Here is a 26,028-nt window from a genome sequence, read left to right on the forward strand (position 1 = left end):
ATAATATTTGTAGTAACAGCAGTTGGTAGCTAATGCAAGCAAACAGATGCCATGAGAGCTGCAGAGAGCAGGTGTAAGGAGGACACTTTAAACACACCTAAGGCTCCAGTTTCCTAATCAGTCACACAGGAATAACCCTGGGCGGGATGTCGGGGACCACAGTCTCCAAACATTGAAACAACCAACAGCAACAAGCCAGAGCTGTGTAGGCTCTGGGACCCAGCCAGGTGGCCCCCCTCCTTCCCTTCTGAAAATGCTCGGCCTACTTTTGACCTTCATCCACCCATGCCCCAGAGCCCTCCTGCCGTCCCCCTCCCTGACTCTGACCTTCCCAAGTCTTTCTGTGCTGCAAGGCCTGGCCAAGGCTGGCTCACTGAGGCTGCCACCCGGCTGCCCTGCCCAGGGCCTCCCTCCCCGAGGCAGACGATCCGTCCCTGCATCACGAGGCAGGGGGCAGGTGCCATCTGTGGTTCTCTCCATCTTTCTCTTCCCTGGGCTGCTTCCTTCAGAGATGCAGAGACCTCTCAGTGCTGAACCCCTCAGGCTTTACCGGAGCCTGCAGACAACCTTCGAAATGACAGGAGGGACTGGAGTGGCTTCACAATTCAGCCGACAACTGGGCGAGAAGCTCCCTCTCCCTGGCAGGGTCTGCTCACCTGTATCCAGCCAGAATGTTCATGAGCGTGGACTTCCCAGCCCCGGATGGACCCATGATGGCCACAAGCTCCCCACTGTTGAATTTCCCAGAGATTCCTTTAAGGAGGGTCTTGTATCCTGCAAGAAGCAGATCACATTCATTTTCCAGCTATCCCGGGACTTCTTCCTCTTGCCCCTGGTACGGTACAAACACAAGTATATCTGACTACAGAGCCGAGGCCAAAAGCAAGATTTTTCACACCATGGTGTAGAAAGCCAAGTTCTGTGCAAGAAATGCACCTTGCATGTGCCCTTGTGTACATGCTGGATTGCATTTCATCGGTTATACTAATTACCAGTGTGTGTATAATGCCTTAGCGTTTACAGTACACCTTCGCATACATTATCCAGCATGCAAGGAATCTGCCACATCATTCTGGAATGAGGGAGCAAGTGTCCAGCAGGTCCAGTGACTCATCCAGGCCCAGAGCCCGTGTGAACAGACCTAACCCCACGGCAGCGCCACCCACCACTTGCTTCTGCTCCCACGATGCTAAGCCCGTGCTTTTATTCACTGAGTGATCAATTTATTATTTCACTTATGAATTTTCATTTGTAATATGTACATATGAATTATTCATAATGAATTTATCCATAAATCATTAGTTTGTAATTCAATAATTAACATAATATTAATTATTACAAGTTTATCATTTTGCAGCCATATCAAATTGCTTTGGAATTTCTGCCAACTCTCCAGCCAAGAGCTTCGTAAAAGGAACAAAATCTATGTACCCCAAACAGAGCCACATTACTTTTTTTTTCAAGTAGATTGTTCAAATGTGCTAGAAACAATAAAATTATAGAAGCAACTGGCTTCATAAAAGCTCCTAATTCCATAACATTTCTCAGTTCCTGAGGAGTCTCAGTCTACTGCCTTCAGTGATCAGGCTCATGTAAATGCGGTATTTTCGCTCCCACACGCAATGTGTAAGGGGCTGGAGAGAAGCAGAGTGCAGGGCACTGGGTCAGACCTTTTCTGGACTGTCTCCCCAGTTGCTGACTGGATGCCCCCTGAATGTTTACATGAGCCCCAGGCAGGGTGTGGGGAGTTTTCTCCCAGCTGTCTTCTCATCTTTCACAGATGGGACACATGAACATCCAACCTGTCACCAGATGCCACCTTGATTCAGGTCAGGGTCCCCAGGGCCTTGTTTGATCAGGCAGAGAGAAGCAGAAACTGCCTGGACCCGGCTCTTTAGGGGAGCACCAAGGCAGTCATCCCAGCACAAGAGGGCCAGGGCAGCAGTCTGCAGGAGCAGCCAGAACTGCAGACCAGCCCGAGTCTGCCTACTGGGATGTCGGTGACGACGGGTCAGCAGACAGCACACAGGAACAGTGTGGAGGAGGGGACCGGGACCTCCAGGGCGGCACCCACTGTGGGTGCACAGAAGGATAGAATGGTGGGGGACAGCAGAGCCTCCTGCTCCACAAGTTCCCAGTGCAGGGGGCACCTCCTCGGGTTGGAGCTCTGCAGCCTGGGGCACAGGGGACCTGTGTGACATCACCGAGGGAGCACTAAATGCCGGGCGTCTGCTCGTTGCCAGCCTCCCACGGGGTCCGGGCAGGAGCGGGGTTACTCCCGTGCAAAGCTCCTTCAGACTGTCCCCTCTCAGAGCTCCTTCTGTGAACCAGCAGCCACCTGAGGATGCAGGCAGTGGCCAAGACGACTACCGGCATTTGGAGGCCAAGTGCAGTCCCCAGGTGCGCCCTGACGGCCCGAGGGCAGCCTCGTGCCTTGGGGCTCTGAGAGGCCCTCTCCCTCCAGGCAGAGCCCAGGGGTGCCGCTGTCACTCTGACCCTGGTGTCGGGGTGCATGCTGGGCATCAGATCATCACACAGGCTGGGAGAAGTTCACGCAGGAGACCAGGAACAGGCCCAGGGTGGAGCTATAGGGGCATCGTCCCCATCAAGGAAAAGGTGGACAGAGCTGGGTGCAGACCGTGGTCCAGCAGGCTGGAACTGGGTCTGACCGTGAACCCTGGCACTAACCTGATACAGCACTGGGCTGAGCCAGGCAAGCTGCTCCTGAGGCTGAGAACTCCTGCCAGTGAGGGACGTGGCTCCCAGGGCAATGTGGAAGGACCAGGAGGGCACCGGCTGTGGGCCGCCCCAGAAGGGGCCTCACATGGGGGACTGGCATAGGGTCCAGCAGCAGAGAAGGTACAAGACCCAACTTGGGGCTGCGCTCCTTTCCTATCAGAAACCGGTGTCTCTTTAAAAGCCACAAACATGAATTTGGGATCAAAGAACTTTAAAGTGATACTGGAAAGAGAAGTCACCAGTCTGTCCTACTCCTGTCCTCATGGCTGGGATGGGGGCAGTGCACACTCAGAAGTGGGGTGCCCTGCTTAGGGGTCCAGAGCACAAGCTGGGGTCGGGTCTGTGCAGACCCCACACCTGCACATGTCTTATTTATGTGACGAAACTATTCTTCACTGCAGAGCCTGGCATGTGTCCCCTTACAGAGTGTGAAGTGGCAGCAGACCCACCCCAGCCCCACCCTGCCTTCCCCCCATGAGCTCTGCTCAGCCAGTCTTTGCATAATGGAGGGCTGTGTGCTTCACGTGCTGTGGCCACATAAGCCTCTGCAGGATGCAGGTGGTATGGGATGCCCTTCAAAACCCAGACCAGAGAGGAGGAGAGAGGAGATGACAGCACTCGGGTGCATCCGTCACAGGGATGAGAGCTCTGCCCGGACGCCAGGCCCAGCGAGAGCACTCTGGGATCCCGCGAGCTATACAGGATGTGTTCTACCGCGAGAAGACGGGGCGGATGTTAGGGACGTCAGCCCCCTGGCAGCAGGAGTGTGGGGACAAAGGGCTGAAGGGCAGGAGGGCTCTGGCTTCGGGAGGCAATGGAGACCCAACTCTCAGCCAAGAGCCAGGGCCAGGCCAGGGTGGTCTGCCTCTCAGGGCCCAGCGATTACATCTAAGGGGTTTGGGGGGTGGGGAGGGTCCATGGGGAAGAGGACAAATGCAAAATGTGGTGCCTGATGGGAGAAGAAGTGGTGTTGGTAGAGTGGACAGAGACGGGCACCCCAGGCACATGGCCCAGTTATGTGTGAGGAGCAGAGGGCAGGCGGCAGCCCAGGGACCATTCACACGGGCTCACTTTCTAGAGTTTTGCTTTACAAATGAACTTGCAAACGTGCTGCATTTTGTAAGGAGAGCTACAGACATATCACAGTGCAACGTCCAATGAGTCCTGTGGCTCCTTAATGCTTAGACTGTGGGCTACTCAGAGCTGGTGGCGGGTTCCCATGCCCTTCCCAGGGAGCCCCCACGAGAAGGGCTGGGAGGGAAAATACCATCGTGAGAACCAGTAAGGGCTTTCTCTGCAAACCCCTTGATGACATTAAAATGAAGCCGATTGGAGATGACATGATATTGTACATAAAAAACCCTAAAGACTCCACTCCAAACCTACTAGAACTGATATCGGAATACAGCAAAGTTGCAGGATACAAAATTAACACACAGAAATCTGTGGCTTTCCTATACACTAACAATGAACCAATAGAAAGAGAAATCAGGAAAACAACTCCATTCACAATTGCATCAAAAAGAATAAAATACCTAGGAATAAACCTAACCAAAGAAGTGAAAGACCTATACCCTGAAAACTACAAGACACTCTTAAGAGAAATTAAAGGGGACACTAACAAATGGAAACTCATCCCATGCTCTTGGCTAGGAAGAATTAATATCATCAAAATGGCCATCCTGCCCAAAGCAATATACAGATTTGATGCAATCCCTATCAAATTACCAGCAACATTCTTCAACAAACTGGAACAAAGAGTTCAAAAATTCATATGGAAACACCAAAGACCCCAAATAGCCAAAGCAATCCTGAGAATGAAGAATAAAGTGGGGGGGGAATCTCACTCCCCAACTTCAAGCTCTACTACAAAGCCATAGTAATAAAGACAATTTGGTACTGGCACAGGAACAGACCCACAGACCAGTGGAACAGATTAGAGACTCCAGAAATTAACCCAAACATATATGGTCAATTAATATTTGATAAAGGAGCCATGGACATACAATGGGGAAATGACAGTCTCTTCAACAGATGGTGCTGGCAAAACTGACAGCTACATGTAAGAGAATGAAACGGGACCACTGTCTAACACCATATACAAAGGTAAATTCGAAATGGATCAAAGACCTGAATGTAAGTCATGAAACCATAAAACTCTTAGAAAAAAACATAGGCAAAAATCTCTTAGACATAAACATGAGTGACCTCTTCTTGAACATATCTCCCCGGGCAAGGAAAACAAAAGCAAAAATAAACAAGTGGGACTATATTAAGCTGAAAAGCTTCTGTACAGCAAAAGACACCATCAATAGAACAAAAAGGTACCCTACAGTATGGGAGAATATATTTGTAAATGACAGATCCGATAAAGGCTTGACATCCAAAATATATAAAGAACTCACACACCTCAACAAACAAAGAACAAATAATCCAATTAAAAAATGGGCAGAGGAACTGAACAGACAGTTCTCCAAAAAAGAAATTCAGATGGCCAACAGACACATGAAAAGATGCTCCACATCGCTAATTATCAGAGAAATGCAAATTAAAACCACAATGAGATATCACCTCACACCAGTAAGGATGGCTACCATACAAAAGACAAACAACAACAAATGTTGGCGAGGTTGTGGAGAAAGGGGAATCCTCCTACACTGCTGGTGGGAATATAAATTGGTTCAACTATTGTGGAAAGCAGTATGGAGGTTCCTCAAAATGCTCAAAATAGACTTACCATTTGACCCAGGAATTCCACTCCTAGGAATTTACCCTAAGAATGCAGCACTCCAGTTTGAAAAAGACAGATGCACCCCTATGTTTATCGCAGCACTATTTACAATAGCCAAGAATTGGAAGCAACCTAAGTGTCCATCAGTAGGTGAATGGATAAAGAAGATGTGGTACATATACACAATGGAACATTTTTCAGCCATAAGAAGAAAACAAATCCTACCATTTGCAACAACATGGATGGAGCTAGAAGGTATTATGCTCAGTGAAATAAGCCAAGCAGAGAAAGAGAAATACCAAATGATTTCACTCATCTGTGGAGTATAAGAACAAAGGAAAAACTGAAGGAACAAAACAGCAGCAGAATCACAGAACCCAAGAATGGACTAACAGGTACCAAAGGGAAAGGGACTGGGGAAGATGGGAGGGTAGGGAGGGATAAGGGGGGGGAAGAAGAAAGGGGGTATTATGATTAGCATGTATAATGTGGGGGGTGGGAGAAAGGGGAGGGCTGTGCAACACAGAGAAGACAAGTAGTGATTCTACAACATTTTACTATGCTGATGGACAGTGACTGTAATGGGGTTTGTGGGGGGGACTTGGTATAGGGGAGAGCCTAGTAAACATAATATTCTTCATGTAATTGTAGATTAATGATAACAAAAAAAAAAGAGAAAGAAAAGGGGGATTACTCCCTGATAGGATAAAACTAACTGCAAATCAACAATTAATGCATGCTTTACATATCCTTAATTTTGATCTTTTAAAGGGTGTCAGATGATCAGCTATGGAAGTACATTTTTCTGATAATACTTCTTTCTCTTAAAAAAAAAAAGCAATTCCTGTGTGGTGATCTCCAACAGGTTCTTCACAATGATATAAAGGTCATATCAAAGTGTGGGCAAAGGATTTGTTTGTGTTTATACAGAGGATCAAAGCCTAATTTGGCTACACAGAAAACGAATTAAGATATGATATGAAGAAGAACTTCCAACATCAACATCCTCTGGAAGAGTCATTCCAGAAGATGAACATCAAAAAACTTCAACAAAGATCCTGGCACTGCTGCAGTTGTAGCTGCAGTCATCCCACCGGTTCCTGGACTTGCCATGGGAATGAAGAAGGAGATATCTAAGCTGGCCTGGGCATACAGTAAAACAACAAATTTGACTGGATCTATACTGTTGGAACTCAACCAAGAATTAGGAGAAGTGCAAGTTGCAGTGCTCCAAAATCATGCGACTATAGACTATCTACTGTTAAAAGAACATATGGGATGTGAACAGTTCCCAGGAATGTGTTGTTTTAATTTGTCTGATTTTTCTCAAACTATTCAAATTCAGTTAGACAATATCCATCATATCATTGATAAGTTTTCACAAATGCCTAGGGTACCTAACTGGTTTTCTTGGTTTCATTGGATATGGCTGGTAATTGTAGGTCTGCTTTTGTTATGTAGCTGTATTCTTATTATGTTAATGTATGTGCGCAATTTAATTAGTAGTTTAAAACCTATACATGCTTATGTTACTCTACAAGAAGATATGTCAAAGAAATAATCCATCTTCCCATGTTTTCTTCCGTCTGCTACTTCTATAGCTTTTCTTCTTCCTTCCTAATTACAACCCTTTAGAAGAATTCGTGCCTCATATCGAAAATTACCGAGTATCATAATTTTTCCAAGTGGTAAAGATACCTCGAGACAAGTGCTGGGCATAGAAGCCACAGGGCATAAATCTGCAAAGAAGTAAAAAGCTAACCTTTTCAAACAATATTGCTTCTCTCTCACTTAGCAACTTTACATTTCCCTGTATGGCCCCAGAAGATGACTGGTTAGCCAGAGACGGGTAAGATTCCTCAAGGGAGGAACAACCTAAGACAGGCACAGTAGCAGGGGGGCCATCAGGTGAGAAATTGGGGATCAACAGAGGTGAGGTTTAGAACCTCACCACCCCCTGTTTTGAGAGAAATCTTCTGCATCCGTGGATGTTTTATTGCCCTTGTCTAGCTTGGATTAATACTTAGTCTGTAGGCACACACCTGATCATCTACATTTGCCCTCTTAAAGCACTAAATTATGTTTTCTACCTTTATCTTGCATCTACCTACCACTTCAGCATTTTATTTAAAAAATAATAATAATAATAAGGGAGAAATGTGGGATTCACATATAAATCAAGTATAAAAATCAAATGAATAATTATATCTGACTTGATTGTTTATAGTTCATGATGCGTGATCAAAACCAAAAGTTTCTGTGATATGACTGCCCTTGCACTGTTCACCATGTAAGAACTTATTCACTAGGTAAGAACTTGTTCACCATGTAAGAACTTGTTCGTTATGCTTCAGAAGATTGGAGACTGTTGAGAGTTAGGCTTGGGGTTGATTAATGATTGTGCACTGAGTCCCCTATACAGAATTTATTGTTGTTAACAACCATTTGATCAATAAATATGAGAGATGCCCTCTCAAAAAAAAAAAAAATGAAGCCGATTGGAAATGTCTTTTCCTCCATCTAATCCTGCTTCAAGGGGATTGTGATGTGTTCAGAAATTCTGAGGCCACCGCATGTCCATGCAGCACTCACCCAGTGGGGATGTGATTGTTTATCGTACACCTGTCCCTTCTGGTCCCTGGTGTAGGGACCCAGGGGAACCTTCCATCTCAGAACCTCCGGTCTGGCTTCTGCCCAGCCCAGTGGGAACACTCCACAAATGCTGGTGAGAGGAGGCCATACCACCAGATGTTTTAAAACCACACAGATAAAAGGGTTTAGTAACAGTGAGCATTAAGTAGAAACCAGACGGCTGCCTTAGTTGTGCCTCCAGCCTGAGCAACTTCTAGGAGACTCAGGATTCAGAAAGAGCCTTCCCAGACACAGTGAATCTCAGTGATCCTGAGGCTCTGTGATGTGAGAATAGCGGAGACACTGGGCAAGACCACTTCTAGAGGCTGCACCCAGAACCAAGAGCCCGATCTGAGCCCACCATCTGGTAACTGTCCCGGCACCTCCCTGCTCTGTTCTGGCCCCCACGGGCACCCGGATGTCCCTTTGTGACAGAGCGACCAGGACGTCTCTTGGATCACTGCGCCCTGTGCATAGAACAGTGCTGGACATGCCATGGAACAACTTAGAAAGATGTTTGTGGAGCTAATGAGCAGAAGGGAAGCTCATCGCACAGGGAATCCAGAATGGCAGCCACCGTCTCGGACACCACGACTTGGCTCGCACCTCTTTCCAAACATTCCCCCAACGGGACCAGATCCCTCTGGGACTCGGGCCAGCATGTGCTGGGCTGGCAGGAAATTCCCAGGAGCCCCTGGAGGCCCAGCTGCCTGGACAGTTCCTGAGGTCAACTTGCAGAGTCAGGCGCCACTGTGTGATGTGTTTTAGAGGGGCCATTGGTGTCCCCCTGTCTTATGCTCTGCAAGCATAACCCACACCCAATGGATGGCACTAACATCCCCAGTAAACCCTTAAATCAGGCATCAAAGTGTGCCCATTGTATTTGTTCCAAAATAGTCACTTTCTGATGCAGACTTTGCTGAAGTATAGGCCTTACGGAGAAGAGAACGCAGATCCACCAGGGGCGCCAGCAGCCAGAACACACCCTCCTAACCGTGCCTAGGGCACCCGCTGAGCGGGAGGAGCCCCAGAAGCAGCCCCACCCCCGGCCCCTCACTTCAGTGGGTAACTGCTTTTGGACTCTAAGTTGAATCTCAGGGCTACACTTTTCCCCACCAAAGAGAAAAAGACATTTTATTTCCTTGGAAATGAAAACGACACTCCTTTGTGGACAAATCAAGGAACCCCCCCTTAGATGGGAAACTGCTCACCCCAAATCCCGAGTGCCTTTCTGCTGTGTGTGACCCCTGCGTGGTACTTCAGGAAACCCTGGAGAATTGGAGAAACACAAAGACCGACTGTTTACATTTCCTGCGTCAGCTAACAGTGCTTTAAAGAGAAATGGTGTCAGCCAACATCCACGCCGTTGTGGGGACACACAGCCGCATGATTTCAGTCAAGTGGTGGTGGGGAGGTTGGGGGGACACACACAGATTTTCTCATTTTGCGGAAATGTGCCCTTGAAGGAGAAGGCCCAGAGAAGAGCTCAGCCCTTGGGGAAGTGCCCACACTCAGGACAGCCTCTGCCAGCCCCGTACGGTGGAGCGTTGGGCACCGGCTCCCTGCACCCCCACCCCACATGCGGCAGCTCCCGCTCTGCTATCATCAGCTCAGTTCAGGAAAGTGTGTTTCTTCTACTGCATGAGACACCAAACAGAGGAAGGTAGAAATTACACAACTTTTCTCCCCAACAGAAGAAATCCCCTTGGGGGCCAACAGCTAAGGTCTCCCTTGGGTGTGGGCAGGGTGGGAATGTCTAGAAGCCAAGGCCAAAAAGCCACCATGTGCATCCAGAGAGCTCTGCGCTCACACAGTCCTCCCTTATCCTTTAATTTTCTTTTCATTCTTCAAAGCCTCCTAGAGCTACAGACAGAAGCTCCTGGCCCCGTGTCAAAGGCCTTCTGCCGTTTAGGGAGGACTCGGGCCGGCTAGTCCCAGGACCCCTCACTGCCGTGCAAGGGGACCTACATCCTCTGCCTGAACGGGCGCCCCTCTGCTGCTGTCACAAAGACGTCCTTACTGTGCAGGCTGCCCCACAGCAAAGGGGTTCAGCAGATGCCTTTCAGGCTGCTGGCAAACTGGGACCTGTTGCCTGAGCCCCTTGGGAACCGTTAGGCCCCTGACCTGGGTTACCTGCAGGGAATAATAAGCTGTCTGCCCTCACCTCCGGGAAGTGACTCATCCTCAGGTCTCATCCACGGAGGTGTGGATTTGAAGGGGGCTCTGTTTCCAAAGAGATCCCGGAGTCGGCCAACCACTGGGAGCTTCGGGGGCTCTAAACAGGAGTGGTTGCTCACCACGTGGGCTGGGCTGGGGCCAGACAGGGGTGTGTGGGGAGGCCCTCCAGAGGCAGGGCTTGTTCTGTGGTTGTCCGCGGTCAAATGATGGCTCAGGGCTCTGACCCCTCCGGCAGGTAAAATGCCATAAAAATAAGTGCAGACAAACAACAATCACCATGCGCAGGCAGAGGCCACAAAGCAGGCACCACCTTGGTTTGTTCACTCACGCAGAGCGGCAGAGGCGGCCCTGCCTCCCCAGTGTTCCTCCTCCAAGCCTCAGGGCAACAGGTGTGTCTCCTCGGAGATGAGGGGTCCCCTGTGCGCAGAGGCCGGGTCTTCAGCAGAAAGGGTGGGGCTGCTGTCCAAATCCCCAGACGTCCCCTCATCCACTGGGGACTCCTGCCCCCATCAGCAGGGCACGGAGCCCGCCCATATCTCACTGGGACCTCCTCTCACAGGGGACACACACTGCACATGTCCCCAGTGTCACTCCCTTCACTCCGCATGTAGGTCAGGTTTCCAGCCAGACACGGAATGGGTCATCACACTGACCACCAGGGGTACTGGAAACTCCCCGACAAGTGCTGGCCTGTTGAGTGAGCATGCAGCCAGAGCGAGGTCCCCGTGCCACAGGCTGGCTGTCGGGTGGCCCACCGCCAGGCTTCTGTGTGGGAAGGGGAGCAGGCAGGAGGAGCCGGCAGCCCATATGTGACCAAGGAGAGGCTACTTTCTGGGTGTTTTTCCTACTTCTGGGATACCCTGTATTTTTCTCTTGCGGATAGACATCTTCCTGCCATCGGCTGCATGGCTCGCTGGTAGGAGCTGAGGCCGGCTGAGCAAGGGGACTAAGAACCTGTCCTGCTTCCTGCAGCTGCCTGCAATGCCGCCCATCAGGTGGGGCTGGCAGGCCTACGACCTCCCGGGCACCCGGATTCTTCATTGCCCCAGAATGCCCCTCCGGTACACCCCTGCTCTCCTTTCCTCCCTGCAAACAGCATGGTTTGGGATATTGTGGTGAACTCTTTTTTAAATCTTTCCAACTGCAAGAGCCAAAACAACATCACTCAGAGGGAGCGCTGGGAAGGCAGAACGCGATGCTGCCTCGCCCTGGTTTCCGCACGGTTCACGGTTTTCAGAGTGCAAGCCCCTGGCTCATCAAGTTCGGACAACTCAGCATCTCAGGCCTCTCGAGAGGAGTGTGATCGCAGCCCGGCCACCGACGAGCTGTGCGCTGCCAGCCAGATCCCAGGAGTGCTCGGGCCAGTCTCCAAACCCCACCTGCAGGCAGGGTGTGGGCAGTATTGACGGGACAGAATCCTCACCTTCCTCCACTGACCACCCAGGAAAACCCCAGCCCTCACCCTTCCTGCCCTGTGAGCCGCTGATGTGACTTTGCTGGTGACAGTCAGCCTGCCCTGGAGATGGTGGCCCTCACTGTACCAGGATGGAACACGTGTGCAGACAGCACCAGAAGACATACGTGTAAGTGTCTGAAGTTTGCAGCCGTGCGGTTCCAGCAGGCCTGCCTTCCACAGAATGCATGGCAGTTAGGAAGGAAGACAGTGGCCGGCATGGGCTGGGTGGCCCTGATAGTCTAGGGCCCCAGGACGGGTCCTTGTGCAGATGGTGGCTGGGGATGGCGAGAAGGCTCAGCTCCTGCCCTGTACAGGGCTGGATCATAAATATGCTATGCTCTTTGGGAAATACAGTCTATCCCAACCACCAAACTGCTGCTGGCCGAAAAATCGGCCACAGGTAAGGAATGGGCATGGCTTTGTGCCAATAAAACCTTCCTTATGAGGCAGGTGGATTTGGCCCCAGGCCTAGTGTGGCCAACCCCACCCTAGAACCTCGGAGCCTCCGGCCAGCACCAGGGACCCCTGGGCTCTGGTCAGGCCTCTCTCTCAGGTAGGTGTATTTACAAGGTTGAGGAGAAGCCCTGGGCAGATGGGTGTGCCAGCTCCTGGGGGCAACAGAAGAGCTGAGGCAGGCCTGAGCGGCAGTGAGCAGACTTCACCCCATGCCCAGCCTCGGGGAGGAAGCTGACCCTGACCTCAGGGAGCTCAGAGCTGCTTGGCTCCCCAGGACCCTGAATCAGCCGTCCCACTCACCCACAGGGGCAGTGACAGCCTGCCAGGGCGCCAGCAGAGAGGAAAGCTTTGGGGCTGCCGTCCTCCCAGCACCCCAGACTCGCTGCTGTGCCGTCCTAACAAGGGAGTGCAGCTGCTGGGGGGAAAGCCACAGCCCCCGAGCGCCCACAGGGGAACCTCACAGGTGCCCTTGGAGCAGTTGCTCTGCTACCCAGCTCCCAGGGGAGCAGAGGAAAGGCGAGCTCAGGGCCTGTTCTCTGAGAGAATGCTCTAGTCCACATCTCCAAAGCTCAACCAGGTACACGTACACATTTGTTCAAAGCAACCGGCAGTCAGAACCCCAGGGGGGCTTCCAGTCCTGAGTGTCAGAGACTCAGGATGAGGATTCTGGGTGGAGAGAGGGCTGTAGGGCAGGAGGGATTCGTACTGTGTCCCTGTGGTGGGCATAATGATGCCCTCAGAGATCCCACATCCTAGTCCTTGGAACCTGCCAACATGTCACCTTACAGAGCAAGAGACTTTGCGGTCGAGATTAAATTAAGGATCTTAAAATGGAGAGATAATCCTGGATTATCTGGAATGGTCTGAAATAACCACAAGGGTCTTTAAAGGGCACGAGGGAGCAGGAGGCTCAGAGGCAGGAGAGGATGTGACAATGGGCGCAGAGGTCAGGGAGGGAGAGCTGAAGATGTCACACTGCCGGCTCTGTGGACAGAGGGGGTGGGCACAGGACAAGGGGTGCGGGTGGCCCCCAGGAGCTGCAGAGGCCAGGAAAGGAGGTCCCCTTGAAGCCTCCAGAGGGAACAAAGCCTTGTGAACAACAAGTCCCCAATCTTGGGCTTCTGATCTCCAGAACTTTAAAACAATACATTTGTGCTATTTTAAGCCACCATGTTAAGAGTAATTTGTCACAGCAGCCACAGGACACTCATACACCATCCCCACCCTGTACCCAGCTCACACCCTGCCAGGGCCCAGGTCCTCCCTGAAGGCCCACCCCCCTCTGAAGGTAACTTCCCTCCCTCCCGTAAGGACATCAGGCAGCAGTCACCCTTTCTAGCAGAAGCCTCACAGGGGGCAGCCTGCTGACAGCCCCGGGCTGCTGCGGGAGACGGGAGAACTGCCACCTTACAATTCCAGGAGCTACACTTCAAGCCAGCCCCCTCCCTGCGCCGACTTTCCTGGGCAGTTCACACAGGCACAAAGCCTGGCTGGAACATGTCCGCAGTGTAGACTTTCTTTACTGAGGCAAAAAGATTAAGATTATCATTTAAATGTGAAAAGAAAAATGATTGGCCTGGGAGTTCCCTATGGGGCCCTCCGGGGAGGCCAGAGCACGGAGGCAGGGGCAGCCAGGGCCTCCATCCAGCCACAGTCATTATCAGGGAGGGGCCCATCCCAGCCTCAGTTTCCCCGAGATCAAAGAAGAGGTCTTCCTCTCCAAAGTACTCCAACACTGGAATTCCCTAGGTGTGGCTTTCTTTCCCTAAATAACCAGTCGGTTCTCAACAGTGACAACAACAAAAAGCAAAGGAGCCCCAGGCAATGTCTAAGGAGCCAGGAAATAACCGCAGGTCACCGACTAACCTCACGTGGGTGTGTGTCTTCCATATTTTCTTTAGTGGTGAAGTTTTACACAGCAGATTCACGGAACTCTAGCACCCTGCCAGGCAGCCTCGCCCAACCAAGTACCCTGCACCGTGTATGCCAGGGACCACTGCCTGGACCTGGACCTCACGGACACTGTGTTCTCTGCCACAGATGGAAATGGAGTCAGACATTCCCACCCAACTGATGAAAACTATTGCCGATGCCACTAAATGTGAAAATTACAGCAATCAAAAGGCCATCTGGCCTGGTTAGCACTGAGACTCTCCAGATCATTCTAGTGCTCAGAACCCAGTCAGGGCAAATCAGCTGGATTAAGGGGGAGTGGGGGGAGGGTGAGAGAAGGGGGGCATTCTCGGGGGGCGGCTGCAGAGACTCGAGCAGGGACAGTTTGTGTTCTGATGGTTCAGGTTCCCACCGAAGCATAAAGGTCTCCGGGGCTCACCAGTGCTGCCTGTTCCGTCCAGACTGCACAGACCTGACTCGGCCTGCACACATGGTTCCACTGTCATGAAGTTCATTCTCGGCACCTTCCTAGCTTGGAGGCCAGGGCTTTGCTCCCACCATGCAGGCAGGCTCTTAGGTCCACAGACATTTCTGTGGCCAATTTAATCATGTCCTAAAGTGTGTGAAGCTCTCCTTTCACTGATTTAAACACCCCCACCAAGTCCCGGGTCTGTATGTCAGCATCCCAGCGGCTCTGGAGGGGACCTGGGAGTGCTGGCTCCAAGTGGCTGGGGCCCCAGGTGACCCAGCCAGCCTGGGGAATGGGAAGTGAGGCCCCAGTTGTCTGTGTTGTGGGATGCCGGCCCACTGAGAGCAGCATTTCTCATGGTGAAGGCCTCGCAGGGGACCGGATGGCATGAATGGGGCTGGTGCAGACACCCCAGCCTAGCCAAGAGGGCAGCGGGAGGGCAGACAAGCCTCTCCCCACTGGCCACCATCCAGCCAGTCGCATGGGGAGGAAGCGCCCACACCCAGATCCAGGTCAGGACCCCCCGGCCCCAACAGCTACCACTTCTCCAGGCAGCTGGGAGGTGACCCCAGGCTACCGGGCCCTGCCAGCCCACCTTGGGGAGGAGGGTGGGCAGGAAGAGGGGCCAGGAAACAAAGCGGGATGCTTGCAAGATGAGAAAAGTTCTTGAAAACTAATCTATAAATCTTACTCTCAAATCCTTCCAGAATCAGGGTATAAATGCATCGCTGAAAAAGGAAAGAACTCTGTGGTGCTGAGCAGCAGGAATCGGAGAACATGGAGGGATTTTAGTGAAAGTCAGGTGCTTCCCCCTCATCGGTGAGGGGCCTGAGCTGTGACTAAAGGGAAAGAACACCTCAAAGAAGCTAACAGGGCTGATCATTGTCACCTCTGGGAGTCGCTCGAGGCCTCCCTTAGACCCCAGCCCTCAGTGGTGGACAGAGAGCGCCCAAATTAAATCCCGACTTGCACTTCAACTTCCTGTGTCCTCTGCAGGGCAGTGGGAGGAGCCCCAGACAGGAGGAGCTGTGGCACATTCTGAACGTGCATGCATGCTGCGTACACACAGCACATACACATGCCACATGCACATGCCACGCGTACACGCCACAGGCACACACCCTATGTGCGCACATACCCGTGAACACACACACCCTCTGTGCGCGCACACACACCACTGGCCAGCCCACCAGGGTACTGGCAGCAGAGCCCCCACCGCAGTGCAGGTTCTGAAAACAGAAGTCATTTACATCTGCCTATCGGGCATGGAGCGGTTTTTCTACCACTGAGGTATTTTTATACTTCCAAAAGCAGAACTGGTCTTTTTCACAGGCTTCTAAACCTGGCTAGAACAATAAAGAAAAAACCCTTTCTGATTATTTAAATGATGCCCACAACGCCAATAAGGACGCCAAGTGATCTCCAAGTATCATGTCACCTCAGTCGGAAAACAACACGGCACTAAAGGGTCTGTGCACGCAGAGCCGTGACGCCTCTTCAAAGCTTATGAGATGCCACGCAGTGCCCTTCCCCACCTCTCCGTGTTAGTCTGGGCACGGGGCTGGAAGGGGCTCTGGTGAGAATACCGTCTTGCTCTCAGACCCCGAGGCAGAATGGACACAAGCCCACATCGCGACACCCGGTGAGCTTCCCTATTCACCCTGCCTGCTTCTTCTAATGCCCAAGATCCTCCTGATCATGCTTCCATTTTCTTTATTAAGTAGCACAGCCACACCTACAGATTAGATCTCTTTAGTCTTGTTTTTTGCACCTTCTGAAGTAGTAAGGGACTTTTGAGACAGCAGTCACAGGAGCCAGGACTGGGAAGTGGGGCTCAGTAAGATCAGAATGGACCTGACCATAACATGTGAGGGATTCTAGGTCACAGGGAGCAAGAACTGCTCAGAAAATGAGGATGTTATAGCCTGTCCCCAACTGACCACAAATAGCAGGTCACTCCCTCTGCCGTCCCCAGTGGGTGTTGGGGCAGGAAGTCCATTCTGGCCTCAGAACAGCTATTGAATCTGTCAGACAGTAACAATTACTCCTGGATGGGTAACAGGCGCTCAGCTCCAAACGTCAACTGCATAAAAGACAACACATCTAGCTTTCTGGATGGCCTTCCTCTGAGCATGACTCCAATGGGCTTCACAGGGTCATCTGCCCACCGCTCAGGGGGGCTTTTTAATCCTGCTTTCCTTGGAGCCTGTCCCACGGCCCCCTCCTGGTTTCGTGGTCTGTGCCCCCTGTTGGCTGACTCCTGCTGCCCACCTGCCCTGCTCCAGTGGCCACGCCCAGGCTGCACTTCTGCACCAACTCTGAGCAGAAGCAACCCCTGCCTCTCTGCCTAAATGGGTCTAAGCATTTTGAACTGCAGTGGGGAGCAATCACCTCCACAGAGATGCCGAATGTCCCACAGCACACTGGGGAGACGCGTGTAACTTCCCTCACCTCCTATCCTAGCAATACTGGTCCGCAAATTCATCATCTCAAACCGCCCGGACACAACTCAGGGTTCCTTGCCTGTCCTCCAAGCAATGTACTCTGCTGACTGGGTGGGCAGTCATGGGCCACTCAGTAGAGTCGCTAAAATGCCATTTCCCTTTTAAAGTATTCCGGGGACACCGTGGGCTCCTGTAGAATCAAGGGTGACCGGAGGGAGGGAGGGAGGGGTGTTGACTGCAACTGCCTGCTGGGTCCCATGAAATGACACTCCAGGGGTTCTTTAATGGAGGGCTTTGGGCAAGGAAACGAAATGGGCATTATCCTGGGCCCGGCTCAACTGACCTGGTGTGGTTCAGGCTCAGCCCCCACCCTCCACAGTGGCTGGGGGTGCTCTCCCCACATGGGTGCCGGCTCACCCCTGGTCTGCTTCTGTGACCTGCTGGGGGCGCCTGCCCTTGCAGAGCTGTGGTAACCAGGTCTCCCCCTCTCTGCCCCTCACCGTGTTCTCACCAACATGCCCCACCCCCACCCCCCATGTCTCCCACTGGCATGGTGGCCAGCCTTCGATTCAGGGCACAGCAGCAGTTTTAGACTCTCATCTTGCACCCTGAAGCTCCTGTTACATCCAGCCCTCCATGCTGATGTCACATGTAGGCATGTAGCGATTCCGGAAGGCGGAAGCTCTGGGAAGAAAGTTCCTTTTCCTACTGCCACCCCAAAGCAGAGGCTTCCCAGCATCTGAATTCTGCTCACTGCCGCCACCACCAGGCCTGGATGACATGGAGAGGAGGGCTTTCCTCCAATGACTTCCCTAGCCCGTCCCCAAATCCGGTTAAAATCCAAGTGATGAACCTCAAAACCCAAAAGAATGGCCAAATCACTAAGAGGCAGTAGTTGTGGGGAAGGAGGGAGGAAAGGTCTGGAAAGGCAGGCCCCCTCCTACCTGCAGTCACCGAGGCAAGAAGTTGCTCCTGGTCTCCTGGCAGCTTTTCTGTGAATAAAGGTTTCTCTTCAGACAAATTTCAAAGCTGAATGACACTGGTGCCACCTTCCATTAAAGAAAGGTTGGCTCACAACTCTGACCAGATGCCACAGATTTTCACAAAAGACACAGGTGAGACTCTCAAACAGGACAAGCTGTAAGTTTGGCCAAACCACCCCAGCAGCCCCGTGGCCAGCATACCGTGCATCCAGTCCGCCCAAGCTACAAGGCTCTGGCGCTCTCGGTGTCCCACTCCTGATGCACCAATTTACACACAGTGAAGGCCATGGTCACTGCTCTGGTGCATCAAATTACTGCATCCCCATCCCAAATTCAAGCTCTGAAAGAGGATGCAAAACACAAAGCAAAGGTCAGCACACAGGCTCAGCGAGCTTTGGATGGCTTCCAGAAGCAGGGCTTGGCTGACAACCCCTGGGCTTTACCGCTCTCCCTGAATGTTTACTCTGATGACATTTGTCAAACAGATAATGGCAGCCAAGAGCTCATTCCCCTCCAAGTAGCCATGCAGAGCTGGAGATACGCAGCTCAGCCACTTGCTGCTGTGCGTGGCCACATCCGAGAAGCACTTTGGAGACAGCTTCAGAAGCAGCTGCTCAGAGGGCTGCTGTATCTCCACATTTGAGATTTCCAAGAACCCAGCGGCACAGCAAAGGTGGCTCCCAAGCTAAGGATGCTACTGGCCCCGCCTGCTTCATGCACTTCCACTGTTTATGCTCTAGTTAAGACAGCCATGGACAGGACCCCACACACAAGCGTCAGCTCTGTATTCACCTTGTAAGGTAAAGTCATCCTCTTTGAGTCAAAGTAGGAGCAGGGGTCCTGCTCAGCCCAGAAGGTGGTCTAGTGCAGCACCTCCTGGACTGGTGGGGATGCTGCGTGGTGTCCTGAGCCTCTCGTGGCTTCCTCTGGATGGGGCCCCACTATCTCCCTGGAGGACCAAGTATGTGCTCAGGCCTGGGACTCAAGGTCTTCCTTCCAAAACTGAGCCCTTCCAAGCCCACCCCCATTACCCACTACTTCAACCTTCCCCACACACCAGGCCAGTCTGCTTGGGGTCTCCCAAATACCCCTTTGCTGGTGCACTTCACCCCACTGAGGGTCCTTTTATTCCCCACCCGACTGTTGTTTGAGCCAGTCACATGGCCCCTGGGGAAGAAAGTGACCTTTATAGGGTGACTGGCCACTGCTCAAATCAATCTACCCCTTGCTTATCATAGTGTATCTCTGTGGGCCTCTGTTTTCTCACCTATAAATTGGGGGTAAGCATACCTACCTACCTCTGGTGCCACTGGGAGGGTGAAATGGGATGAGGACAGGAGCGCGTGGTGCACAGGTGGGCCTCATTGAATGTAGGCCCCTCCCTGCCCTCCTCCCCAGACCCAAGGCTTCTTCCTCCAAGCAACTGGGCCATTTCATCTAGTTGTTCCGTGTACCATTTCATCAGTCACCACCATGAGAGTCAAAAAGGTGGGCCTGGGGGCACACCAGCCAGATCCCATTTCCACCCCCCTCTGGAGTGCCCCAGTCTCTCCCTGGAGGAAGTTTTGATAGCTCACCCTTGGGCTGTGGTGGGTTAAACAGCAGGGAGTGTGTAAAGTGGGGCTGGTGCCTGAGTGTGTAAGGTGGGGCTGGCGCCTGAGCATGTAAGGTGGGGCTGGTGCCTGAGCGTGTAAGGTGGGGCTGGTGCCTGGGACTGCATTAGTTACTATTATTGCCTTTATGTCGCAATCGTTTCTATTGTTAGCAGGAATGCCACCTAGCTCTGCCACCACTTCCCCTCCCAGGTGTCTGTGGGTCTCCCTGGAAGCCTGAACCTCCCAGGTATGTGTGTGGGGCAGGCCTCACACCCTGCAAGGGTCTACTCCCAGCTCTGACTCCTGGCCTGACCTCTGAGCCAGCACTAGGCATGACAGGGAGGAAGGGTACACTTGCAGAGACACGAAAGAGCTGAAGGGTTACCTTCAGCTCAGCGATCAGGAAGTCCAGAAACAGCCCCAACTCTTGTTACCATGCCTGGGACTCTGAGCAGACCAGCGCTCCGTCTATGTGTGCTAGCACCATGCTGACCCCAGGTGCCACATGTAAAGGCTGGTGCACAGCCACAGGGCGAACTCGCAGCCAGCCGGGGAGGAGGCACTGCCTCCAGACAGCCCCACCCATCCCCCATGTGCCCATTCTTCTGCGCTGGCTGGAGTGTGGCTCCTCAATGTCCGAGCGCTGCTTCCTGCAGCTGCCTGCACCCCAGAGCCTGGGGCCCCCTCTCTGTGCAGGACCCCGTGGATACCCACAGGAGAGCAGAGAGCAAGGCACCAGCAGCCAAGGGGGGGCCAGCTGGCCTTGGATCTGGCTTCTGTCTTTTTAAATACCTCCAAAGTGTGACCAGCGGCACTGGACTGCCCAGAGTTCCAGGTCAGCTCTGGCGTAGGCCCTGCTTCCTCCAGGAACATGACTGCCATGGGGTGTTCTACGTCACCTGTGTGCTGAGCAGACCCTTCTCAGGGCAGAATCAGCACCCCCAAACAGAAATCCTCTATTCCTTCTGGGTCCCCGTCCTCCTCTATCTCCATTCCTGCCCTCCCCAAACCACTGAGCTCTCCCAGCACCTGAAATCCAAACACCAGTGCCAGGCCCTCAGCAGGGCCCAGCCCAGTGGCTCCAATCCACCCCCTTTTCTAAGGGGCCCACATGCCAGCCAGGCCGGTCTGTCTCTGCTCCCACTGGATCTTCCCACACCCACCTGCTTGCTTCTTCACCCGCTGTACCTGTGCCACATTCTCAGCAATGCCCCATCCCAGCCTCAATCCCTAGAACTGCTCTGCAGACATCACCACTGCCTGGAGGAAGGACCCCTTGCCTGGGTAACTATAAATCCACCAAGAGCCATGTTTTATTCACCTTCACTCTTGCCAGGATTTAGCAGTAATACTTTGTTTATAACAGATAATTAATAACAATTTGTTGAATGATGAGTAGGTGCTTTCTCCCCCACAATGAAAGTAGAAAAAAACTAAAATATTTCCTACCTTAAAAATTACCCAGATGGAGAAAGACTCAAACTCACCAAGAAAGAAAAAAAAAGGTTGGCTAGAAATTGCTTAACCAAACTTTAGAACCAAACAGAACTCAAACCTTAGACGTTCATGGCTAATATAAAGTACTGCAATTTAGTTCTAGTGTAATTTTAAAATCAAGGTCAAGTTTATGGTCTTATGGTTGAATTGTAATTGTTGCAACTGTAGGCTTTTGCTTTTTTAGTTTATCCTAATCTGGATACATGAGGCTGTAGCACTGATGGTAGAAACAAGGATTTATCACATTCTCACTCAGAACAAAATACATGTATGTAAGAGAAAAATTTAGATGTGATAGTAATAGGGTTGGATTTCATCAGCTGATTTATCTTAAACCAAAATCAATCTGGGCCTTGGTTTTCCAATCTGTAAAATGAGGAGACTGGACCATATGAATTTTTCAGGTGTCTTATTAACCTTAAAAATACTCATATATAGAGAGGGGGTGCTCAAGATGGCAGCATGAGTAGGGTGGCGGAAATCTCCTCCCAAAAGCATATATATTTTTGAAAATAGGACAAATACAACTATTTCCCAAAGAGAGACCAGAAGATACAGCACAATAGCCAGGCTACATCTACATCTGCGAGAACTCAGCATCTCATGAAAAGGATAAGATACAAAGCCATGACCAGGCAGGACCCAAGCACTCCCCTGACACCAGCTCACTGGTGAGAGGAAAAGAATCAGAGTAGGGAGGGAGTAGAAGCACAGGACTGCTAAATAACCAGCCCTAGTAATCTGCACCAGGAGCACAGACACACATTGCATGGTGTACTGGATATTAGAGAAACAGAAAAGTAAAATCCGAGACGGAGACTGCGAGCAGGTCCCCACAGCCAGCTCCTCTGGGACAAAAGAAAAGCGGGTGCTCTAAAAGTCTTAAAGGGACAAGGACTTAACAGGTGGACAAAATCGTCCCAGCACACTCAGCCAAGCAGGTTGGGAATTTTAAGAAACTTCAGCCACCCTAACCCCCTGGGTGGAAACGCAGCTCCAAAGCCACTCATGGTGATAAGCAGCCTACCATTCATTCAACCCCGCCGGCACTGCAAGCAAACCGGCTGACTTGCTGCAGACCAGCTGGGGAGCAGCCCCACTCCCAGCAACCACACAGAGTCTCCTCCCAGCGTGCAGCTAACTGGGCCAGACCCAGAGGCTGCTGCCAGCAAGCAGCTGCCTGGCACAGGTGGAGGAAGTCGGAGTAAGATCTGGAAGGCATGAAGGGGTGCTGTTCTCACAGGAGAACACACAGTGCATCTGCAACCCCCCGCAGTGCCCTATGCTACCCCAACTGCTGCCCCGCCCATGGAAGCTCAGGGGATTAACCCAGAGACTGCTCCCTGAGTGCAGGTAACCAGCACAGGCAGCAGAGAAGGGCAAGGCAACCAGCAAGCAGGAACAGACTTTGTTCTCCCAGCTGACACACACGCCACCTGCTGGCGATCAATTCTATTGCCATGAAAAGGCAGAAGAACCTGGTCCAGTCAAAATCACTCAAACAATGCAAGAGAGAGGGCCTGGCGAGATAGATATAGCCAATCTCCCTGAAAAAGAATTCAAAATAAAAGTCATAACCTTGCTGATGGACCTGCAGAGAAATATGCAAGAGCTAAGGGATGAAGTCCATAGGGAGATAACAGAAATGAAACAATCAATAGAAAGACTTAAGAGCAGACCAGATGAGGTGCAAGAGACCATTAATGGAATAGAAATCAGAGAACAGGAATACAGAGAGGCTGAAACAGAGAGAGACAAAAGGATCTCTAGGAATGAAAGAATATTAAAAGAACTGTGTGACCAATCCAAACAGAACAATATTTGCATAATAGGGGTACCATAAGAAGAAGGGAAAGAAAAAGGGATAGAAAGTGTTTTTGAATAAATAATTGATGAAAACTTCCCCAAGCTGGGGAAGGAAACAGTCTCTCAGACCATGGAAGCCCACAGCTCTCCCAACACAAGGGACCCAAGGGGGACAACACCAAGACATATAATAATTAAAATGACAAATATCAAAGACAAGCACAGAGTATTAAAGGTAGCCAGAGAGAGAAAAAAGATCACCTACAAAGGAAAACCCATCAGGCTATCATCAGACTTCTCAGCAGAAACCTTACAGGCCAGAAGAGAATGGCATGATATATTTAATGCAATGAGACAGAAGGGCCTCGAACCAAGAATGCTGTATCCAGCGAGGTTATCATTTAAATTTGAAGGAGGGATTTAAAAATTTCCAGATAAGCAAAAGATGCTGGAATTTGCCTCCCACAAACCACCTCTACAGGGTATTTTAGAGAGACTATTCTAGACGGGAGCACTTCTAAGACTAAACAGATGTCACCAGAGAAAATAAAATCACAGCAAAGAAAGCAGACCAACCAAATACTAACTAAAGGCAAAAAATAAAATCAGCTATCCACAAAAGCAGTCAAAGGAAACCCAAAAGAGTACAGAATAAAAGACCTAGTATATAAAGAGTGGAGGAGGAAGAATAAGAAGGGAGAGAAATAAAGAATCATCAGACTGTGTTTATAATAGCATAATAAATGAGTTAAAATTAGATGGTTAGATAGTAAAGAAGCTACCCTTGAACTCTGGTGACCACAAATCCAAAGCCTGCAATGGCAATAAGTACATATCTATCGATAATCACCCTAAATATAAATGGACTGAATGCACCAATCAAAAGACACAGAGTAATAGAATGGATAAAAAAGCAAGACCCATCTATATGCTGCTTCCAACAGACTCACCTCAAACCCAAAGATATACACAGACTAAAAGTCAAGGGATGGAAAAAGATATTTCATACAAACAATAGGGAGAAAAAACTAGGTGTTGCAGTATTTGTATCAGACAAAATACACTTCAAAACAAAGAAAATAACAAGAGATAAAGAAGGACATTACATAATGATAAAGGGGTCAGTCCAACAAGAGGATAGAATTATTATAAATATCTATGCACCCAACACAGGAGCACCAACATATGTGAAACAAATACTAACAGAATTAAAGTAGGAAATAGAATGCAATGCATTCATTTTAGGAGACTTCAACATACCACTCACTCCAAAGGACAGATCCACCAGACAGAAAATAAGTAAAGACACAGAGGCACTGAACAAAACACTAGAAGAGATGGACATAACAGACAACTACAGAACTTTATACCCAAAAGCATCAGGATACACATTCTTCTCAAGTACTCATGGAACATTTTCAAGAATAGATCACATACTAGGCCTCAGTAAATTAAAAAAGATTGAAATTCTACCAACCAACTTCTCAGATCCCAAAGGTATAGAACTAGAAATAAACTGTACAAAGAAAACAAAAAGGCTCACAAACACATGGAGGCTTAACAACATGGTCCTAAATAATCAATGGATCAATGACCAAATTAAAACAGACATGAAGCAATTTATGGAGAAAAATGAAAACAACAGCACAAAGCCCCAACTTCTGTGGGATGCAGTGAAGGCAGTTCTAAGAGGAAAGTATATAGCAATCAGGCCTATTTAAAGAAGGAAGAACAATCCCAAATAAATAGTTGAAAGTCACAGTTACTGCAACTGGAAAAAGAAGAAAAAATGAGGCCCAAAGTCAGCAGAAGGAGGGACATAATAAAGATCACAGAAGAAATAAATAAAATTGAGAATAATAAAACAATAGAAAAAAATCAATGAAACCAAGAGCTGGTTCTTTGAGAAAATAAACAAAATACATAAACCCCTAGCCACACTTATTAAGAGAAAAAGAGAATCTACACACATAAACAGAATCAGAAATGAGAAATGAAAAATCACAGACACCACAGAAATACAAAGAATTCTTAGAGAATACTTTGAAAATCTATATGCTAACAAGCTGGATAACCTAGAAGAAGTGGACAACTTTTTAGAAAAATACAACCTTCCAAGACTGACCAAGGAAGAAACAGAAAATCTAAACAGACCAATTACCAGCAACGAAATTGAAGCAGTAGTCAAAAAACTACCCAAGAACAAAACCCCTGGGCCAGATGCTGAATTTTATCAGACATATAGAAAAGACATAATACTCATTCTCCTTAAAGTTTTCCAAAAAGTAGAAGAGGAGGGAATACTTCCAAACTCATTCTGTGAAGCCAGCATCACTCTAATACCAAAACTAGGCAAAGACCCAATGAAAAAAGAAAATTACAGACCAATATCCTTGAGGAACATAGATGCAAAAATACTCAACAAAATATTAGCAATCCAAATTCAGAAATACATCAAGAGGATCATACACCATGATCAAGTGGGATTCACCTCAGAGATGCAAGGATGGTACAACATTTGAAAATCCATCAACATCATCCACCACATCAAAAAAAGGACAAAAACCATATGATCATCTCCATAGAAGCTGAAAAAGTGTTCAACAAAATTCAACATCCATTCATGATAAAAACTCTCAACAAAATGGGTATAGAGGGCAAGTACCTCAACATAAAAAAGGCCATATATGATAAACCCACAGCCAAACATCATACTGAACAGTGAGAAGCTGAAAGCTTTTCACCTAACATTGGGAACAAGACAGGGATGCCCACTCTCCCCACTATTATTCAACATAGTACTGGAGGTCCTAGCCATGGCAATCAGACAAAACAAAGAAATACCAGGTATCCAGATTGGTAAAGAAGAAGTCAAACTGTCACTATTTGCAGATGACATGATATTGTACATAAAAAACCCTAAAGACTCCACTCCAAAACTGCTAGAATATCTGAATTCAGCAAAGTTGCAGGATACAAAATTAATACACAGAAATCTGTGGCTTTCCTATACACTAACGATGAACTAGCAGAAAGAGAAATTAGAAAAACAATTCCATTCACAGTTGCATCAAAAAGAAGAAAATACCTAGAATAAACCTAACCAAGGAAGTGAAAGACCTATACCCTGAAAACTACAAGACACTCTTA

General features: G+C 49.8%; 1 protein-coding gene across 4 annotated transcripts in view; it reads right to left on the minus strand.

Moving 5' to 3' along the window:
* Positions 1–26,028, minus strand: part of ABCG1 (ATP binding cassette subfamily G member 1) — a 72,741-nt gene that overhangs the window by 20,360 nt on the left and 26,353 nt on the right. For 3 of the 4 annotated variants that reach the window (XM_073231298.1, XM_037014670.2, XM_037014669.2), the window contains one exon: positions 657–774. In XM_073231298.1, coding sequence (XP_073087399.1) covers positions 657–774 — 118 coding nt within the window. Of the gene's footprint in view, positions 1–327; positions 582–656; positions 775–26,028 lie in introns of those variants that run through there. The other variant, XM_073231299.1, reaches the window with a different exon arrangement.

The sequence above is a fragment of the Manis javanica genome, chromosome 3, assembly GCF_040802235.1.
Source record: "Manis javanica isolate MJ-LG chromosome 3, MJ_LKY, whole genome shotgun sequence".
Lineage (NCBI taxonomy): Eukaryota > Metazoa > Chordata > Mammalia > Pholidota > Manidae > Manis > Manis javanica.